The following is a 21,542-nucleotide window of genomic DNA, read 5'->3' on the forward strand; positions in this document are numbered from 1 at the left end:
TGCATATTTATAGTGTTGACAGAGATCGTATATCATAATATAAATAATTTACGTTCTCTGCATTAACCAACTGAGTAAGAAAGGCATGAACGATCGCATGTACGTTTTGTTAATTAACATATAGGGAATTTTATGCGTGATACATTAAAAATAATTATTTATTAAATTGTTGTGAAAAGAGCAGTTTTACATATGAGTAAATATTGTGTATTACATTTAAATAGATATGTATCTATTAATTGTATAAATTGTGTAAATATTTTAATTGTTTTCCCATGTAACGTGAACATCGACTGACAGTGCTACCAATTTTATACGTTCTCAAGTTGTCAAGTATGGTAAATTTTCCACAAATTTACCTATACTGTAATCCACGATAAAACAGAATACACTCTTATCAAAACAATATGTACAACTAAAACGTTTAAAAGAATCCAACATGTGAAATTGTTTAAATGATGTTGAAGGGATTTGTAAAGAGTTTAAAAGAATCAGTTGTGATATATCAAAGTGTAATTCATTTAAAATATAAAATAGAAAATGTTTGTTACGTCTGATTCGGAAAAAAAGTGTTTCTTGGAGCATACCAAAGCTGCTAGAGAGGAGCGGGCATACGAAAAACGTCGGGAAGAGGCAGCTGTAAGAATACAAGCACAATGGAAAGGATACGTAATTCGTAGACAGTATTACAATAAGATACTGTAAATATATATGTTATAACTTTGATATCTATTAAATAAATACAATAATTTTCACGAATTTAGCTATGACTTTGATAATATATTCATAACGGAAAATAACGACTTGGACGTAGATCTTTTACCAGCAAATACTGTGTATCCGGTTGTTCGGCGCTTCCTCACATATTTTGAATGTAAAAATGGAACACCCCCCGTTGTGAAACCATCACGGGAGAAGTTTGAATGTTTATGTCGTTATTTAAACAAAGCCATGGAATCGGAATCACCAAAATTGTCGTACGCTGCTCTTTGTCTGCACAAAGATAAGAGGTGCGTAATAATTTATTTTAAATAAAATAATTTACATTGATAACTGCATTTTAGCTTGCCTTGGTTGGCACATATCAAATCATTATTGACCTTATGCTGTTTAATGCTGGGCGATATTAAACCAGGTAGATATAATAACCAAAGTTTTTAAATTGAAATGTAATTAAGGAAATTTATAGAAAATCATACCGACAGCATTTCCTTGGCTCTGTATTTGCATACTTTAATCGTTTTCACTTCACCAAAGTCGTGGGGTATTCTGCGCAATAAACAATTCGAAAAAATGCAACCAGCATTTCAGAAAATATGCTGCAATATTCAGGGAAAATTAGTACAAAATAATTTTTTCAAAACTATGCGCGTAAGTTTGAAAAATGTTATGCTATATTTCTTCTGTGATTTTCTTTTAAATATTAATAAAGTTATCTTTTAACAGACAATCCTATTAAAAGGCACAGCACGGGAGGATCTTTCCATTAAACCCGTTTCGCTTAAAGCTATAATGACGCTTTCCACCCGACCGCTTATCGATGGGAGCTTTAGTCGTAATTTGTTGACGTATTTTTTCGCGGAAATTTTATCCGTTCCAGCACTGGTGTTTCATTTGAATATTGTTACACCACAGTGTTTGGAAAATCTCACCAACATGCATGTCCTCAAGCGATTTGTTCAATCAGCAGAAGATTGTAATTGGTTTTCAGAATTTACAAACCATATGCCTGTAAGTTAATATTAATACAAAATTTGTCGCACTTTGTATTTAAATTTCGCTGTCTTAAGGGCACTAAATTGCTTGCATTGTTGGGAAATGTTGTAAATCTTTTTACAATCGAAAGCTTCATAGAAGCAAAGGAGCTGGCATATCCACTTTTCACGGTATTTATATGAAGTTTGTATGTTAATATTATAATAATACTTATGATATTTCTGAATAGAATGCAACCACTATACTTCTCGAAAATATTCCTAACACGGTATCAAGTAAAGGAGTATTCACGCAATGGCATGAACTACTTGGATGGCATACACCCTCGTTAGATTCAGCACAAAACCAAAATGTAGCACTGATTAAAAAACAATTTCATTTGTTATGGGGTCATCGATGTATCAAAGTTTTGTTGGCTGATTTGCTTAGGGATATTAATGCTACTTATGAACGCATAGAATTCCAGCCACCGGTACAAGCCTCCACAAGCAACATACTTCGTCGGGCGTTGGACCGCGGATCAGCTCGTGGTACTTTTATCAGAGGTAATAGAACGTGGCGTACACTCGATTGTACCGAAGTGGAGCAAGTGTCTCGGGTATGTGCCATGTTTTATGCGGCATTAAACACGCTTTCACAACTTCGCCTTGATATTTTAACAGGTAATAAAAAAAAAAGAAATAAATAAATAATAATAATAATTTCCTGATTCTTTTTTGGTTAATATTGTGATATATTTTATAATATATACAATACATATACGTTTATATATATGAAAGTCCCTTTAAAATTGTGTTATTAATACATTTAATATTTTAAGGTATTTGTTACAATGATAATGTTTTGTACGATCTTTGGCTACTTCTCACATCACTGGGACCGAATTGTGGTATGAAGGAGTTTATGGAGTTATTAAAGCAAGACAACGTTTTACAAAAATCCCAGGTCACAATGCTTATGCTCTTTTGCGATAGTATGACCCATTATGTTACGTATGTAAAATATGAATTGAAATTACAAGAATTTAAATACATAATATGTGCATGTATGTTTTCTAGTATTTTAGATGAGTATGAAATGTATACAGAACAAAAGCCATTTCTCCTCAATGACTTCATCATGCTTACTTATTTTCTCAACAATATACTCTACAAACTTATCAACGAGAATTTACTTGGTAAGTATAGTATTATAATTTTTTTCTTTAATTTCAGTTAAATTTGCTAAGTAATTAATTGAAATCTTTAATAGGTACGAAAAATGTCACCCAATGTCCGGTATTTGTGTCTCTGCATACGTTGCTGTTATGTTTGTACCGACGTGATTGCCGCCGAGCATTTGCGCCAAATAATCACTGGCTAATTCCCGAAGTAAAACCCTCTGCGTTTATTAGTGATTTGGAGAAAGCCAAAAGGCACGCAGTGATTTTGTTACAGAAAATGCCTCATATCATACCCCATGAAGATCGTGTCAAATTGTTTCGGAAATTCGTGCAAAACGAAAAGGCTGTCATGGGTCTAACGGAGAGTGCGTGCGCATCACCACGATCTGCTTTAATCGTCGTTCATCGTGACCGAATTGTGGAGGATGGTTATCGACAGTTAGCTGCGCTTAGGCCTCATGCACTAAAAGTGAGTAATTATGAAATGAGTGAATTTCTATTTAATTTTGAAATAAATAACAAAACAACGTTTAGGGCGTGATTCGTGTGCGTTTTATTAATCAACAAGGTTTACACGAGGCTGGTATTGATCAAGACGGCGTTTTCAAAGAGTTTTTAGAGGAAACTATTAAGAAAGTATTTGATCCATCGCTGAATTTATTTAAAACAACCACAGATCAGCGCTTATATCCTTCGCCAATATCATATGTGCAGGACAATCATTTACAATTATTTGAGTTTGTGGGTCGAATGTTGGGAAAAGCAGTATATGAAGGTATAGTTGTGGATGTTCCATTCGCTTCCTTCTTTCTCTCCCAGCTCTTAGGACAAACACATCAGGCGTTGTACTCTTGCATGGATGAGCTGCCCTCATTAGACAATGAGCTCTATCGCAGTCTTACATTCATTAAGCACTATAAACAAGACGTGGCTGACTTGAATTTAACATTTTCGGTAGATCAAGATGTAATGGGAAAGATTGTTACACATGAATTACATCCAGGGGGAAAAGCTCGTGCTGTTACTGACAGCAATAAGTTGGTATATATACATTATATGGCCTATTTCCATATGAACACGCAAATACGGGAACAAACACAGGCTTTTAATCGTGGATTTCGTAGTATCGTCAATCCAGAATGGTTATCCCTATTTTCACCTCCGGAATTACAGCGGCTCATATCTGGCGATACTGTGCCACTAGATTTGCGAGATCTACGAAAACATACGCAGTATTATGGAGGATTTCATGATTCACACCGTGTTGTTGGTTGGTTATGGGATATCTTGGCTAAAGATTTTACGGAAGAAGAGCGCAAACTGTTTCTTAAGGTTCGATATTTTATATATAAATATGCATATGAATGATTACTGATCTTTTTATAGTTTGTAACTAGTTGTTCCAAACCACCTTTACTTGGATTTGCGAATCTCGAACCACCTTTTTCTATTCGTTGTGTTGAAGTTAGTGATGACGAAGATACTGGTGACACTATAGGTAGTGTTATACGTGGATTCTTCACCATACGTAGGAAAGACCCCCTCAATCGCTTACCGACATCATCAACCTGCTTTAATTTATTGAAGTTGCCAAACTACCAAAAGAAGTCCACGTTGCGCGACAAATTACGTTACGCCGTTAGCAGCAATACCGGATTTGAGTTGTCCTAAATTTATAAACTGAACTTAACTTCTAAATTAAATATGCAACTAAACTGTATCTTCATAAATATTTACACCAATATAAATTGCATATATGTATGTAAGTATGCAATGATTTTGAAGAGCGCTTCGATTCGCTGCAATAATAAGATAAGGTTCAATTGAAATTTTTATTATATTCACCTTATGCGTGTATATGTATATATACTTGTAGTATCTGATAAAATTCAAAGGTCAACCTATAAGTTTTACTTTTTGAATAATATCTTGCTGAAACAATTCTTAATTCGATATGAATCCGGATCTGGATCCGCCGCAGTTACGTTATCCAAAGGTATAAGGAAGGGAAGAATTTTTACTCACACAAGGCGGAGATGTCCCTAGTTGGATGATCAACAGTTTGGCGGCAATTACTCAGTGAAATTTCGCTTTTGAAACTTATACCCGGTATTCAGATTTTATTTTCACAGTTGAGGAGTTGTTGTAACGAGTTTGAAAATTTTAGATAACTGTGATAAAATTTTTACATACTATTCGGTTTCTCTACACATACATATGTATGTATTGTATAATATTAATAAAACTTATGTATAAATAGTATGTATTTAAAATGGCAAAATATCAATAAAACCATAAAAAGGTTAATAAAAAACATTTATTTGAAAGTTGGAGACTTTTTCCAAATAAACCCACCGTTGTCAAAAGTGCCATATTTTTTATACTCAAACAGAGGATAACTAATTTTAATTTCAAGAATGTTTACTGTTGAAGGTACTGTGAAATCGAATCACTTATCACTAAATCAGTTGGTATAATTCGGTTCTGGCCGTGGTTAGGATTTCATTTTAATGATTATAGATGTTTAAAGTTATTTTCAAGTATACCGTATATAAAGGATATCGGTACGTGGTTTTCATAAGTTTTGGCAACCCTGGTTATATTTAATGTAACCTTACTTAATTTTTATTGGCTGTTTAAAATTGTAAGTACGTTTATCTCTTTCCTCTAATAGTGTCCGCCATTGATTTGGAGGTTGTTCTTCGCATTAAATAACTTATAGTGACAGGTTATTCCTCAAAATTGGAAGTAAAATATAACTTTTTAATATATATATAATCATGAACATACATACATATGTATATAAATACGTAAACTAAAACCTCAAATCATCAATATATTTTAGTAAATGATACAACACGCGAAAAATACTAGTTTACAACTAGATTTATCTACAATATATAAATTTGAACCAGTTAGAAAAACCGAACTGAACTGAATTACTCTAAATATGTATTTTATTTAGGTTTTTCTGGAATCCACTGAAGGTTACACAGGTCGATTGTCCCATAATTAAACTATATTTGTGATTTATCTTTGAGACTAGTGGGCTTTGGTTGGTACACTTTCACGAAAACATACCAATTAAATAGAATCCTATGACTAGTTCGGCTTGAAGTTTATACAATAGGTGAGGCAGGATAGTTTAAAACTAGTTGATTTATTGTAGAGTTTTCCTCCGCATTTACAAAAATTATGTACATATATACATACATATGATGCAAATTAAAAGTCAATATTATGTCGCTATTTCTACCCTCTGATTTAATATCTATAAAGCACATCCAAATATATTAAGTTATGTCGTAGTCAGAACAACTTTCCAAATAATGTTACTGAGTTTTCAGAACGCCAAACAGCAATAATGTATTGGAGGCATAACCGGCGGAAAATTCATCACTAGCAACGTTATATATACATATGTGCAAAATGTATATAAGTATATGTACACATTAACATTTTTACCTCTCTTGATACGGAAGTGGCGTACAAAACAAGTTTGCACACATAGCCATATAACTATGTATATATACACATAAGCAAATATATACACATACATGTACATATATACACGTACATGCCTCGTACTGCATGCGCGCATACGTAAGGTGAGTATAAATAGTGTTTGAATGCATGCTTATCAGCAGATCAGAGAATGCCGCATCTTAAGTGATGGCGCCAAAGTCAGGAGCGAGACTCAATTGTAGTGTCATTGTTTGTCGATTTTTCTGTCCATTGCATGTTGTTTCGATGCTTTTTGGTGACTCTTCATTCGCGTATCCGCGTTGCCATAACTATTACGATATTAAAAAATAACAAATCATTGTATGTATGGCAGTAGTAATCAAGGGTTTGATGCATTTATAAAAATATAGATTTTTAGAGTTACATGCATATGTACATATATTATAAATATGCAGTGGAGCAGTTGTACAAGTTGTTCAATCTTTCAACTCTCTATGTTTTCGCTACTGTTCTACGTAGGCACTGCATTTGGCTAATTGCTTTTGCAATTTTTTCAAAGTAGTGAGTAGACAATTAACTTTCGGCGGGTCGAGAATTCATTTGTATACGTCTAAGATGAGAAAGGTGCCTACTTTGTCGGATACCAAAATCATCTATCATAGGCGGTAGCGCCAGTTAACCTATGGAAGCAGAAGGTGCGATTCTCTTATAATGCTCAGTGTATTTTTAATAGACGGAGACACGCCAAGTAAGAGAGATAACATACCAAGATATTCAGATTCTCTTTCCTGTCTCCGTCATATTTGTAAGACAATTCCATGACGAACACCGCCGTAATAGCGCCGCATCTCCACAGGCAATGTACATTGCTAACCATCTGTCGAATACATTGCTTTTGAGGTTGGCAATGTTCTTGTGTGCGCATTTGCTATCATGAAATATTCATTCTCGAAATCGCGGTGGGTAGGTATGTTCGAGCTGATATAGCGTATGTTTGTATGAGGATTTGTTTTTCCTACAAATGTATTTTTTGGAAAAATAAGATTTCATATTTTATGACTTTAATAATTGTTGCATAAAGTTTATTTTCGAATTCATCACATTGATGATTGATATTTAGATATGCTAACAATTATCATTAAAATATTAACTATACATATACTCGTACAGAAGAAAAAGAACTACTAGCCTCAATGTTTTTTTCTCAAGTTGGTACATCTAATGTGTTCTCAACACACGCAAAGTTACAAGTCATTCTGTCAATTAATTCTTTGTTTACAAGCCATTTGGAGTTGACGTGTCAGAGTATTTTTTTAATATAGAAAAAATTTAATATCGCGCAGTGACTAGATTCTTTGTTTTAAAAAGGTTTGAAATCAAAGGAAATTTATGAACAATGTTAGAAGTGTATATGGAGTCCTCACCTTCAAAACGCACCGTTGAATTTTGGGCTGGTGAATTTAAACGTGATCGTACTAGTCTTGAAGACGATCCAAAAAGCGCAACCATACTAGAAATCATTAAGCAAGTTCATAATATTGTTAGTGAATATCCAAGTTTGACTAAGCGTGTAATTGCTAATGCCATAGGCATTTCAGACGAGCGAGTACTTCATATTTTACGTGGAGAATTACATATGAAAAAGCTGGTTGGAGAGTTAGTGCCGCACACGTTAACAATTCAACAAAAATTGGATCGAGAACAGTTTTCTCAGCATAATTTGGAGTGTTTTAAGCAAAATAAAATCGATTTCTTCCGTCGTTATTTAACTATGAATGAGACTTGGATCTAGCACCATGATCCTGAATTGAAAAAGGAACGTTTACAGTGGACTGAAGCTGGTTGTTCCGAAGGACCATAGACGAATATTTTGCAGAGCTTCCGGAAAGTTATTATAGGGATGGCATAAAATTATTGGAGGATCTTTGGAATAAGTGTATTGAAGTTAAGGGAGATTATATTGAATAAAAAAATGTATTTCGTACCAAAAACAGTATTTTGCCATTTCGAGCGCAGAAACTTTTCAACCAAATTGTACATATGTATGTATTTAATTACTATTTTTTATGTTCTGTTAAAATTTATGTTTTGAATATTACTTTGCAAAATTGCAGTTTACGCAACAAATTATAAAACATCAGCATTTGATCTTTGTTGGTATCACGCCACCGAAGCTATACATGTACATACATGCTGCCTCTTCAAAATTTGTGTGCAAATAAAAACAGCTCTGTCAAACTACCACAATGACAGTTCATTGCTAGTAATGTATGGCATGAAATATATTTAGGCATCAATTGCTAAACATTAGCAATGTGTAGTCTCCATTGGTATTGGATATTGCTAGCAATTCAGATTTTTAGCAATCTTTAATTGCCTGCCGAAATGACCCCTACGATAATTTGACGAGTTTCGACATTCTTAAATAATTATTCTTTTCGATTTTGTTACTTTGTTATGTTCTTAAAAAAACGTTAGGTTAATCAATGAAAAGCTTTGCAAAAAGTTGTCTTCGAGTCCTATCCGTTGAGCGATGCAAAATAGGTTGAACAGGATCCTCTTTGAATAGTATATTCTATTCCGAAGTACAATACCGGTTAATTATTTATTATTGAATTTGTTAATTATAATTGGATATTTTGGCAACTGTCGCACGGCGAAATTTATATCGTAGTGCCTAAAACTTTCAGTGTACAAATGCATACATAAAGTCACTTGTACTGTCTTTTAAAGATTTCAAATTTAGTACGCAAGTGTACTTACTGGCATGTACACCATATACTTATATATGTATACTTGTATACATAAATAGGTACACATGAATGTGCATTGCCTCAGCATAAGTTGTTGGCTCTCGGGCCGGGTTGCCGACGAGACCATTCAAACGATAACAAACAAACCAATCAGCACAAAAAAAGTCGTGTAATAGCTTTATGCAGCTCCCGAAACGCTTATTGTTGAACCTACAATTTAGACAATCGCAACTGACATTGCTAAAACCTAATTGTTTAGAATAAAATGTTTTTAAGTATGTCGGTCTATAACAGTACGATAGTAAATAAATCTATTGTACTAAATGTAGTGGATATTGTAATTCTGAGAGGTATTAGCTTAGAAACTGAAGTGGATACTTGGTGACAATAGCCTGGTGGCGAATGAAACGTTGTATTTAAGAGGCGGCTATGCAAATCCGTAATTTATTCTAATAGCAAAACAATTGGGAAGGTAATTACTGGGATGTAATTATTTGGTTCTTCGGGAGAACAATAAAGACAATTAGAGGGTCACGAATTACGCCGACTCGGCTAACCGCAAAATCACAATACACGCATCTCTTTTCATTGGAAAGGGACTAACAATGCAACCACTTGTGGGTCTTTCATTGCTTACAAAAGGTCTTTAAAAATAATTGTATGTTAAGAAAGTAAAGCTATGCTGTGGAAAACCTCGAGTATACAAAGCCGACCATTCAACACAATTTTCGGATTTTTTATATAAGAATCCGAGGATTTTACTCGCAAATGTTTCGTTGCTTCTGTTTTAAACTCGAAAATATTCGCAAGTATTCGTATTCTGATGATAAGCTTCAACCCTAGATCCCTAGAGAGGTTGGTTAATTATTTGAACGCGGGGCTGAGCTGCTCCTCCATATTTCCATGGCCCTTGAATTACTATGTCGACCAGGTTAGCGGGTGTGAACCTGGTTGCAATAACAGTCATTTTCACATAATGCAAATAAACGCGGGCTATTGGTCGCCCATACGCCGTCGGTGTCAGTTGCCCGAGTAAATAAGAAAATCACTAAAATTGATAATCGGAAACCTTAACAGCAGAGACTATCCGATATTTCAGATGTTTAGAATGCTCGTATTATACAGTTTCCAAAAATATATTCATTAATACCTCCTTTCAGAAGTTTTTCCCCTTTCTCTAATCATCAACTTCTCTTTTATTGGCATCTCTAATTTAGGAGCAATTAATGTTAATAAGTAACATAAAAAATAAAATAAAAAAATTAAACAATCAAAGAACAACAGCAGCAGCATTTGCCAACTGACAACAGCAATAACAAATGCGGTAAATGCCACACCAACACCGCGTTACGTTTGACATCTTCAACTGTCAAATGTATATACTTGTAGTAAATCGTCGAAGGTTTAAGAACAATAACAAACACCACGAAATCGTCTGCCGCGTTGTTATTAGACTACCTAGTGGACCGGCGTTTATGCAATTGGATATGACTTGTCAAGGCTCCAAGTAATGGCCAATTTCATGCATTATAAAATTTCATGTTTGTTTTTCTTTCTTGTTCACGGTGCCTTTTCATTTAGTGTTTGTTTGTGTTGGTCCTCCTACAACTCATTTTACGTCGCCATCGTTGTGGTTTGCTCAGACGTCGCAGATTGCAACCGTCTGTATTAGTCGCATACTTTCCAAATACTTACATACATATGTATGTATGTGCATACTGATTTAGCGTACATACAATATGTGTGCAGTTATTTATTTATTTTTTATTGTATCCTATGCAGCAAACGAGAGGCGGTTCTGCATGTCATCGTAAAGTTGGTTTGAGGCTTCGTCGGCTTCCTGCCTCCGTCTGGACCGGCGCACACCAAACAGCTAATTTACTTTTCACCAATAATTTTCTTTTGATATTTTTATGTATGCACATACACACTGTGATAAGTTCCTTTTGTTGTTCTGTGATATGTAAATACATATATATAGTACATACACATACATACAAACATGATCACATATTGTGTGTGTTTGGACTTACACGCTAGATCGTTTATACCTATAGCATTTATTATTTCTCTCTTGGTGGCTCCTGGTTGGAATTATATATATGTATATATATATATATATATGTGTGTATTTCTTTGGTTTAATATATTATTGCCTATTTTACCCCTAGAGATCGCTTAAGCGGTCTTCCTAAGGCTGATAGAAATCATTTTATCTCGGTGGAAGGCACTATTAGGGGTTGTAACCGCATTTTAGAGTAATATAGTACATACATATCTATGTACACCTGACTAATTAGGAGAACCCTTAATGACGCTAATGATGATGTTCAACTTGTTGACATGGCGTGTTAAGTGTATTTATTCATAAATTAATATGAGATTTTATGTATTACCAATGATGTCTTCATTTTTGAAGTTAGACACACACATACCATACATACATAGATTGCAAAACATGTGGGTATAAATATTATTTGTATACTGAAATGTTTTTCTTTATAAATCTCTGTCATACATGAAAATTTAACGAATGAAGGAAATAAGATTAATATATATTCTTATCTCCATATAATTATATTCAAAACCTTGTAATGTGTATTTTACTTCTAATATTCAAAGAGACGCCAGCGAATGTCTAATAATCCACGACATATGTTCTTAAGTTATTAATATTTCTTTATTTAATTGTGTATTTAGTGTACATATGAACCTACCTCTATATAAAAGCTTTGAGCAGCCTTCGAATGATAGATGAATTTTATTTATCGAAGACGATGATAGCATTCTACTTTTGATACTTACTGATGAGATGATAAGTAAAATTTATACACATATTTTAGTTGTACTTAGTTTATTTATATAATGTTTATACATATGTATGTTGTATTGTACTTACATGTGCAATTACACGGTTACATACTTGTACATGAGTTTTAATATTCTAGCATGTACGCGGTGTGCGTATGTATATACCATATGTTTGTATGTACATGTATGTATATTAAATAGAACTGTACAATACTATAATTAAAACCATAAGTCAGCTGGCAGCTAGCTGCTGCCTCCTAAAATAGCAGAGATGCTAAAACCTTTCCTTTTTGGTCGCGAATGACTCATTAAGCTCTCCAACTGTAGTATCTGTGCATCATTCGATATCAATGTGGCATTCTTTTTACCTTCGTCATTGTCAACGGTTGACGCAGTGACGTTCTCTTCGTCGGGTACTAGCGAGCGGCATAAAATTTCGTTAGCAGCCGTAGGTATCAATGAATCGATATACTCCAGATGTGAGCCCTCGGCTGTTGTTGGCATCGGGATGGACAAAGCTTGATCGCCGATAGTTGAATGAGGTGGGTGCATATGTTGAACGTAAATGGGCTGAGATCGGCCAAAGTAGGTGCAAGCTAAGTCGACCAATGAAGGTCGGAGCATTGTTTGCATGTTTTGCTGCAAATGATGGAAAATAAATGACGATTGACCACCATTGTCGAAAGCAGACACGACAGTCTTATCCGGTAGTTGTGTTAATAATGCCTGTTGTGAGTTGGTCTCCTCAGTAACGACGGAAAAAGGTTCACGCTCGCTACTCACATGCGCATTAATGATCATCTCTTCGAGCGCCGTCGATGCTATCGAGCCGGTCGACTTATTTGATCTCAAGCGCTTTACTCGTGGTCCGCCACCATCGATGTCGGCATCCGCAACAATGTCAACGTCCACGAAGTCATTTTCGCCGTTGTTCGGAATCGTCGTCTTATCTGAACAAATTGATGATCCCGACTCGCTAGTTAGCGGCACGGCTGAAATCGTTGGCGACACAACGTTGCGCTGATTGTGTGAATGTGTTTGAGGTTGCGTTTGTAATGGTCTTATTCCGTATTGGCGTCCAGCTTGTTGTTGCTGTTGGTCGGAGTCCTCATCGGATGGCGATGAAGACATTTTACGTTTACTTCGAGATTGGCCAGTTTCGCGAAAGCCCTTCGCGAACGGATTATTATCTATCTTTAATTTAGTGATGCGATCATTCTGCAATATAAAAAGTGAAAATATAAATAATGAGTTGACTATCAAATTTGAATATATTTATACGAGTATGTATATATCTACATTTAAAGATTAATAAATTTAAACGTAAGAACACTTATTTACATAGCTTAGATAAGTAAATAGGTATAAATTTAATTATAGTATATTGTTGAGCACCAATATATATATATCGATGCTCTATCTAAACGTAGAAACCACGTAGTTTAATTTTTAATTAGCTAACGTTGTAATTATATAGTGCTGCCAATTGCTTCAATCTGCCTATAAAAGAAGTTATCGATTGTGCACAAACTGCAACAAAAGGTCAGCGGACAGCCTGATTTTTTAAGGTTATAAAATAAATGCTTTTGTACAAGCACATATGTATGTATACATATATACAAGTATATAACAAAAACATATTTCTTTAACTAAATACACGATTAGAATCTTGCAAAGGGCATACGTTTACAAAAATGGTGAAATGGTCGAAATGTAGCATGACATAACAGTTTAGGAAATAAAGTGGACATTGAATTGGTTAATTAGGTGTGTTCAGACTGGCGCCAAAGGAGTTGTGAACAAAAACACAGCAAGTGATCAAATTAGCCCATTCAAATATCGGAGTAGACAAAAACTCTTCAGGAGACTGGAAGCACTATGCACATTTTTAGGTTGGTAGTAGGCGTTACATGCTAATTTGATCTAGGTGCACATTATCGTACGTAACTGTTTGAGTATACACACACACACACGCCTGTATAGGCTTATATGTACATACATACATATATACAAAAGTATGTGTGCTCAATCTTCACATTTTTAAAAACTAGTCTCCAAAGACTGAACAGGAAGACGTTGCTTTTTGCCCGTTTATTTTTCAATGAACATTTGTAATATTTTACAAACTAGTTAGAATACTATATAATAATAGTTTTTTTATATCTCTCCACATTTTAAAATTTAAGTTGCCATATTGAAATTGATGGGTGCTCTATATTGGCACATACAAGTACATAAGACATGTTGGATTCGCTGACAGCCACTGATAATTCCTGAGCTGTTATAAGCCAATGTTTCTTCCTCCGTTTTGCCCCTTTTGAGTTTTGGTTGCCGATACACATATGCATGTAATATAATATATGTATATGTATAAAAGCCACTAACCTGATATGCTGTTACGGCAACAAACTCCGTTTCCGAGAATATGAAGTCTTGTTGAGGAGCCCATGGAATTTGCGTTAAGTCTGCAGTCCGTATTACATGAATTCGTGGTTGATATTTATGCATACTGGCTAAAACAATCTGCGAACAAATAATTAAAACAATTACAAGGTTTTCAATAGTAAATGAGTTAATATTTTGATTGAATTGTGAAGAGGTTACAATTTTATTGGTTGTTCTACTTATATCCATAAATATTAATATTACGTACATTAATAACAATATGAAATACATACGTGTCCATTACTATCCAGTGTGTTATTGGTGAGCTTAACTTTATTAAATAGGATAGGTTGCGCCTGCCAATGGGCCCCAGACGCTGGGCTATCCGGATGCAAATACATTCTTTGTGGACTTTGTGGTTCCGCACCTCCGGCAGGCATCCATTGCGATCCGGAGAATTTATAACGGCAATCACCTACTGGTACCATTTCCAACAAAACACAGTAATTAGATTCATCCTCCAGGCCGGAAAGCGAAAGACGCATAGACGGAAACATACGTCTACATAAAAACAAAATAACATACATTTGTATATATACAGTTGCAGGTATATATGTACTTGTATGTATGTACAATAAACAACACCTGAGTTAAAAATCGCCCGATTGGGCGTATCAAATATTTACTTGAAACAATTGTTATTAACTTATGCATCTGATGGACGCACATTCATTCTAAAAATGAAAAGGATCAAGGTGTACACTGTACACATACGCATGTATGTATGTACATAAATACATTCAAAAATATCATTCACACAATTTTGTATCCATCTCTACTTATAGCTATGTAGCGCCTATAGCTTTTAACAACAATAGGGATGCATCGTGTGGTCAGCAGGTGGCCAAGCATATGGCGCCAGTTATGATTCGGTATTCCAAGTGCCCTCTCGTAAATTGATTTGTGTGTCACAGCGTACAAGGCGACAACGTATACATTTATTTATAAATACATATAGGTAAATGTGTGTGAGTACACCAATATAATATATATGTATGTATATACTAGACTTCACGATGATTAATTATGAACTTTGTTCCTTTGGATATTATGTATGCTAAATGTTAAAATTGATTTTCGGACAAAAACCTACACAAATTAAAGCGGAGTGTGAACATACCATATCCATACGTTCATGCCGACGCATGTATCTACATATGTACGAGCATGCATGTATGTATATTGGTGAAAACGTAAACCTTCTTGTGATTTTCATTTTTGTGGTCTTAAGGAGCAAGTATCTATACCAGATCGTGGCCATCACATGTCATACGGCGGACAGGTATCGATTACACAGTTTGGTACTACCTACTGACAACTGGCGCCCAACAATTAAAAATTCAAATAACAGCAATAAAAGCTATTGCTGCACACCATTACCACTCATTTGAAACTGTTCACTTTTGCTGCTCACTTTTGTATATACATGTACACAAGTGAGTGGATGGAGATTCCTCCACTCGCTACAACTCATAAATAATTCATACTAACCGAATACAGCTCCCTATTGCAGGTTTGTGTTGTTTTCTTTCGTTGCGACGATTGTGTGAGAAAAAAGAGCTCGGAGGTTTTGGGCAACTTCAAATTATGCTAATTCTTGAATAGCTACCAGAAACACAGTTAAGCCGTCGGCACGGGAGCTACACCGCTGAAAGTGACCAAAATTGAATGGACCGAAGTATCTTAGATAGTACGATGTCTGCTACTGTCCGGCTCTTCTCTTTCTGTTTAGCTCTACTCGGTCGGTAAAAGCGTTGCAGTCGCTTGCTTATCGGCTGTCCGATCAAAATGCTTGTTGAAAGTGTGAAATTGCTAGTAGTATTTGTCGGGCAATGGATGACACGCTGCGGACATTGTCAACGTATCATTTTTTAGATGTACGACAGAAGGTTCAAGTGGCACATTACTGGCGCCGAAGTCACAAATGGTTGATGACAAAAAAAAAAATGGTCTACTGAACTCATACAGGCCGATGGGCAATTTAATTACGTTAAATGTACATTTCAACCTTAAGTTTTTTGAATATTTTTTAAATGTAAAAAACAGGTGTCAATAGAAGACTAGCCTTTTGATAACTGAAATTCAATTCTCGGTTCTTATCTAGAAAAAGTATCAATGACAGTAAATCGGGCTAGTCATAAGACAAACTGTGTTTCAGGGGCGATGGGCACTATTTAAATAAAAACACGCTTACATACATATGTATGTATGTACATATGCATTTATATTTCTGCATTCGTTTGATTAGCCGCTATAAACATTCAAATGTATTAGTATGGAACCATTCCAGGCAGTTCGGGGTCAAGCTCTTCTTCATCTATCTAGGTATATGGTCCTTATGTACATTCATACCATCATACGATTTCAAATATTTTGCGTGTATTTTGGGTTATACTAGGGAATGTTCGCGTCATTTATTTATTTGTGAGAAATTACTGTCGCGCCGTTGCTGTCGCCGTTGCTGGCATTACCTACGTAAACACATCATAGGCGCCATTCTTTGATGACCACTTAACAGCATTTTTGACTAATGTCGTCGCGCCGTTGAGGATCGCAAAGTGCGTCTACTTCTGGCGGCGTGCGATGCATTCACAGTCTAGTTCCAAGACGAAGTGTTAAGCCGGCATCTACACTTGTTAAAGTCGAACAAATAAATATGGTACATTTGTGCTGATATGTTTATATGTGCATATGTTTAGGTAGAAGGTAAAATACACATACATATGTTGGCTGTTTTTGCCGACGTACATACATACAAGAATAATATGTATGGGCATAAGATGCACATATGGAGCTGCACCTCTATGCATGGGATGTATTTTGATATGTAAATAATTTAGCGTTTGAAGTGCTTCTTACCTGCCACTTTTCGTTATTATCATTTCGGTGCCAATTTGATGAAACTGTTTCCAAAGCTGATCGTTTTGTAACTTTACCTCCGCGTTCGGTAAAGAAATTCTGGGTGGCATTACCACGTGTCGAGGAATTGGTATGGGTAGCATAGGTGGAAATGGATCTGTTATAATGAATGAAACTATGATTTAATGAGTTCATGTGTACAAATATACGAATATGCATATGACGGACAACATACAGTAAAAAAAAGAGTAATTTTAAATGAAATCAAATGAAATGAAATTATATTAAAGCAAGTAAGGAAGAGCTAAGTTCGGATGTACCCGAACATTTTATACTCTCGCAAAGTCAAATGGTATGCTCGTTTGAGATTTCTTTGTGGATTGACTGATATTTTCGGTAGAAGGTCTACTATAGGCAAAGGGGTCCACATATTTAGTACTTAGGGGCTTGAACAGTTTTGGTTTGATTTAGACAATTTTTGGTCAAAAGGTGGCATACTTTAAACGTATTATTCGCGCAAAGTTTTACCCCGATATAATCATTGTTGTTTGATATGCAAAGTGGAAAGTGAAAGAATCAGATAAGAAATCGGTTAAGCAGATCCCAAGATATGGGTTTTTACCTAAAAAAGGGCGGTGCCACGCCCACTGACTAATTTGTTCCTATAAAGTCATCTCATACCATCCCAGAGATAAAATTTAATGTCTCTGGCGTGTTTACTGCTTGGTTTATCGCGCTTTTAGTATTTTTTAACAGTACCGTTATATGGGGAGTGGGCGGGCTTGTCACCCGATTGTCACCCATTTTCACACCGTCAATAGAGGTGCTAAATACATTTTCTCCCAGTGAATTTGGTTATTATAGCTTTAGTGGTTTAGGAGATATGCACATTAAACTTATTAGGGGCGGGACCACGCACACTTTAAAAAAAAAAAGTAACTGCAGATGCCCCTCCCTAATGTGATCCTTTGTACCAAATAACAGTCTTGTATCTTATTGCGGAGCTTAGTTATGGCAATTTATTTGTTTTTGATTAATGGCATTTTGTGGGCGTGGCAGTGATCCGATTACGCCCATCTGCAATACCAACCGTCTTACGGTACCAAGAAACATGTGTACGAAGTTTCATGAAGATATCTCAAGTTTTACTCAAGTTACAGCTTACACGGACGGACGGACAGACAGTCACCCGGATTTCAACTCCTCTCTTCATCCTGATCATTTATATATATATTTAAACCTATATCTAACTCGAATAAACTAAAACTATTGTACTCTGTAGCAACGAGTTGCGAGAGTATAATAAGGTAATTATATAATATAATATATCTTATGAAATGTAAAGAAATACTTCAAATTTGTTCTCTAATCATTGGGCGCAACTAAAATCGTTTTTAACATAATCTGTTTAATAAGTAGTTCAGATAATATCATTTTATAAGTATGTGAACTGCTTAATAAAATATCATCTTTCTATTTTATTATATATATTTACCCGATTTGTAAATAATTATCAGTTAAATGAATAAATTGCTGGTGTCTACAAAAATTATTCTAGTTGTAATGACAACAACTATAACTTGTTTGTTTCAGCAGCTCGTAGTTGTCTGAATTTTGAATTAACCTTAAACCGGTAAGGTATTCTCCCAGTAATTGTGAACACGCTGGTTTTGAGTAAGAAATGTCAATAATTGCCAAAAATCTAATTTATTGGCCAATTTTGAAGTATGCAGACTACATGTGTAGGTCGGAGTTGTCGGTACTTTTGCCATAAGTGTAGAGAATGTGCTGTCTACTTTCGGTTCCTTTTATGGTACCCAAATACGCTATAAGTACTGTAAAGTACACAATCAGCGATAAATAGAAAGTTTCTCATCCCATGAGCAGAGATGCATTTTCATACCCTGACTGATCTTCCACTGTGTTTGACTGTCTTTTAGAATCACCGGGTGTACACTAAACTTTAACATTTCTAACACAAACGAATATTGTATTTGAACTTTTTGTAAGTGAACCAAATCCCATAATTCAGCAGATTGAAAGTTTATAGGAAACTTTCAGTTCTTTATCTAAAAGTGTTTAATTTTATATAGATATAACTTCGGGAAACTGATTAATATAAAATCTAAAATCTAATAAATGGGATCTTTTGTATGTACACAAGTTTGTCCACTTGAGAAGATGAAATGGAAATTACCTAAGGACATTCATGATTCACATTTTTATTTAAAAATTCATAATTTTGCAAACTAATATTTTGATAGAAAACAAAAGAGTTTTTTGGTTAAGAGCTTGTGAAGAACAATAATAAATAATACGAAATGTATCAAGATTCTAACAATTGTTATATGACCTCCACACACATAGTCCAGTATTTTAGATAACCAATTTAGTGAGATTGATCAAGTCCCCAACCACAGATCACGTTTTCGCATCGTAAGTTGACGGCTCATTCAAAATACCATTTGATTGGGCTAGCCGAAGTTTGAACTGTTAAATTTTTTACACAATAAAATGCTTCTTTGAACCTTATACGGTGGCGGTAGAAGCGTGTTGTGGAACTTGTCTTCTTAGGAATAGGATTCCAATCGACAAGGGTGCATCGATTTCCTAGGAGTTTATGTAAACTATTTATTAGCGACACGCTGTATTTAATGTGATGCCACCCAAGGCAGAGTGAAATTTTTATGTGGTTAGTTACCAAACCTGGTGTACAACCCGGCAAAGGGAGGGCTTAAATAAACTCATTCCAACGTTACAGGTTGGACAATTAGCATGCAAACAAAAATACCTAGTAGAAGCAAGAATTTAGATATAAACGTAATGATAAACTGTCACATACATATATGTATACTACATATGAATTTTGCTTGCCAAGATTTCTAGTCTTGGTTGGGGAAAATATAATAATTGCGATTTGAGATTGATCTTCAATGAAATGAAAATTTTACCTGGAATACGTTGCATAATTTGTTGGCGATAGATTTCATGTGCGATTTGCTGTTGCATTCGCAGGTCCACAAATTCATTCATGGTTATCATTTTGTACGTCTTAGATCATATATAGGGTCTAATTAAGCTTGAGTATCACTTGATATTTGTCTCAATTATTATGTATTCTCAGCAATAGTTGACAAAATATTTTTGGTTTGTATTTAACAATTTAATTACATATTTTCTAATCACTGTATATATGTATGTATGCATAATATTTCGTTACTTTATGTGAGTACTTTCATATAGCATTTATAAATACAAAACAATACAAAAATTAATTGGTTCACAACACATCTCCGCAACTTTCACAAATGAGCAATATGTCAAGTGATTTACAGTCACGTCGGTACTCTATTTGTTGGAAGGTATTTTTAACGCGATAAATATTGTATAGTTGTATATGTACCAATATGCAATACTTGTACATATGCATGTAATACATTATCGTTAGCAAAAGTAGTGTTAAATTATCGAAACTGCGTCTACATAGCGAACAAACTCAAACTCTTTGCTTTATTACAATATTAATTCGAAAACGTGTTAATGATGCTTATATCATTGACATCAGATCGTGCGGCTTGCGTCTTTTGTATCACAGAAAATAGTTATGCACCCTCTTACACTCGTTGTATTATGGTAAATATTAACACATGGTTATGTATTTTATATGTACATGCATCCAAATGTGTACATTACTGTTGAATGCAAGCTCTTCTATGTACATACATAAGTACAACCGCATAAATAAATAAAATTTTCAACGACAATCGCGTGAGGGCGTTAATTCAATTAGCTAGCTGCAGTGGCTCTTAGCATGATTTCAGGCCAATAATGTCTTCAAGGCATGTAGCGCGCGAGATAAAGCAATTATATGACAATAACAGAAATGATATTTAAATAGCCGGTGTCACTTGGTTAATCAAATTGTAACGCCAATGGCTTAGTATGAGAATATCTGGGACACACTGCGACACACAAACGATTCAATGTACTTTCAAATACACGCTGGCACAAGTGTACGACGTGTTATTTCGCCGGTAAAAACTCGTGCCCGTCCCTACCAAAGTTGACTTTTAAACTGAGTAAGTACTACTAAGTAAGTTTTCGCATGCAATGCTCGCTTAAAGAGCTTCCAAGCCACTGAAGGTCGGAGTAGCTCACAGACGGTTCCATTCAAGGGAACATGAATCCACAATGTGCAAATGAGCGTACAAATAGTTTAACACAACCTGAAGTGGAGAATTTTGTTATACAACTTTTAAACACTGAGAGGCAAAGGTTGTCACTTACATAGGTACAAACATATATTCGAAGCGAGAACTAAACTGCTGTTT

At 35.0% G+C, this 21,542-nt stretch overlaps 2 protein-coding genes across 5 annotated transcripts; one reads left to right on the top strand and one right to left on the bottom strand.

Moving 5' to 3' along the window:
• The first annotated feature begins 353 nt into the window (after positions 1 to 353).
• LOC106619807 (ubiquitin-protein ligase E3B) lies at positions 354 to 5,205 on the top strand. 2 transcript variants are annotated; one of them, XM_014238077.3, is made up of 12 exons: positions 354 to 701; positions 765 to 1,010; positions 1,065 to 1,135; positions 1,190 to 1,371; positions 1,447 to 1,731; positions 1,791 to 1,886; positions 1,946 to 2,378; positions 2,537 to 2,708; positions 2,775 to 2,893; positions 2,968 to 3,347; positions 3,413 to 4,210; positions 4,276 to 4,598. In XM_014238077.3, the coding sequence occupies exons 1-12, from the start codon at positions 541 to 543 to the stop codon at positions 4,339 to 4,341; spliced, it is 3,009 nt and encodes a 1,002-aa protein (XP_014093552.1). In that variant the 5' UTR covers positions 354 to 540; the 3' UTR covers positions 4,342 to 4,598. The 2 variants fall into 2 exon arrangements, with proteins under 2 accessions (XP_014093552.1, XP_014093551.2); XM_014238076.3 differs by having other exon boundaries at positions 356 to 701; positions 4,265 to 5,205.
• Positions 5,206 to 11,933: 6,728 nt separating this feature from the next.
• Positions 11,934 to 21,325, bottom strand: LOC106619799 (T-box transcription factor TBX6). 3 transcript variants are annotated; one of them, XM_014238057.3, is made up of 5 exons: positions 20,163 to 21,325; positions 17,212 to 17,368; positions 14,586 to 14,853; positions 14,293 to 14,430; positions 11,934 to 13,125 (listed from the first exon to the last, which is right to left on the bottom strand). In XM_014238057.3, the coding sequence occupies exons 1-5, from the start codon at positions 20,251 to 20,253 to the stop codon at positions 12,151 to 12,153; spliced, it is 1,629 nt and encodes a 542-aa protein (XP_014093532.2). In that variant the 5' UTR covers positions 20,254 to 21,325; the 3' UTR covers positions 11,934 to 12,150. The 3 variants fall into 3 exon arrangements, with proteins under 3 accessions (XP_014093532.2, XP_069967660.1, XP_036219735.2); XM_070111559.1 differs by lacking the exon at positions 17,212 to 17,368 and having other exon boundaries at positions 20,163 to 21,324; XM_036363842.2 differs by lacking the exons at positions 17,212 to 17,368; positions 20,163 to 21,325 and adding an exon at positions 15,844 to 17,072.
• Positions 21,326 to 21,542: the final 217 nt, after the last annotated feature.

This window comes from Bactrocera oleae, chromosome 6 (genome assembly GCF_042242935.1).
Source record: "Bactrocera oleae isolate idBacOlea1 chromosome 6, idBacOlea1, whole genome shotgun sequence".
In the NCBI taxonomy this organism is placed as follows: domain Eukaryota; kingdom Metazoa; phylum Arthropoda; class Insecta; order Diptera; family Tephritidae; genus Bactrocera; species Bactrocera oleae.

What these genes read in the sequence shown, in the direction of transcription:
- LOC106619807 (XM_014238076.3), top strand. Translation starts at nt 541, where the DNA reads ATGTTTGTTACGTCTGATTCGGAAAAAAAGTGTTTCTTGGAGCATACC. An exon ending in TGTCTGCACAAAGATAAGAG is followed by an intron (nt 1,011 to 1,064) that starts GTGCGTAATAAT and finishes ACTGCATTTTAG; the next exon opens with CTTGCCTTGGTTGGCACATA. An exon ending in AGTATGACCCATTATGTTAC is followed by an intron (nt 2,709 to 2,774) that starts GTATGTAAAATA and finishes TATGTTTTCTAG; the next exon opens with TATTTTAGATGAGTATGAAA.
- LOC106619799 (XM_014238057.3), bottom strand. Translation starts at nt 20,253, where the DNA reads ATGATAACCATGAATGAATTTGTGGACCTGCGAATGCAACAGCAAATC. An exon ending in AATTATGCAACGTATTCCAG is followed by an intron (nt 17,369 to 20,162) that starts GTAAAATTTTCA and finishes TCATTATAACAG; the next exon opens with ATCCATTTCCACCTATGCTA. An exon ending in ATAATAACGAAAAGTGGCAG is followed by an intron (nt 14,854 to 17,211) that starts GTAAGAAGCACT and finishes GTTTTTATGTAG; the next exon opens with ACGTATGTTTCCGTCTATGC.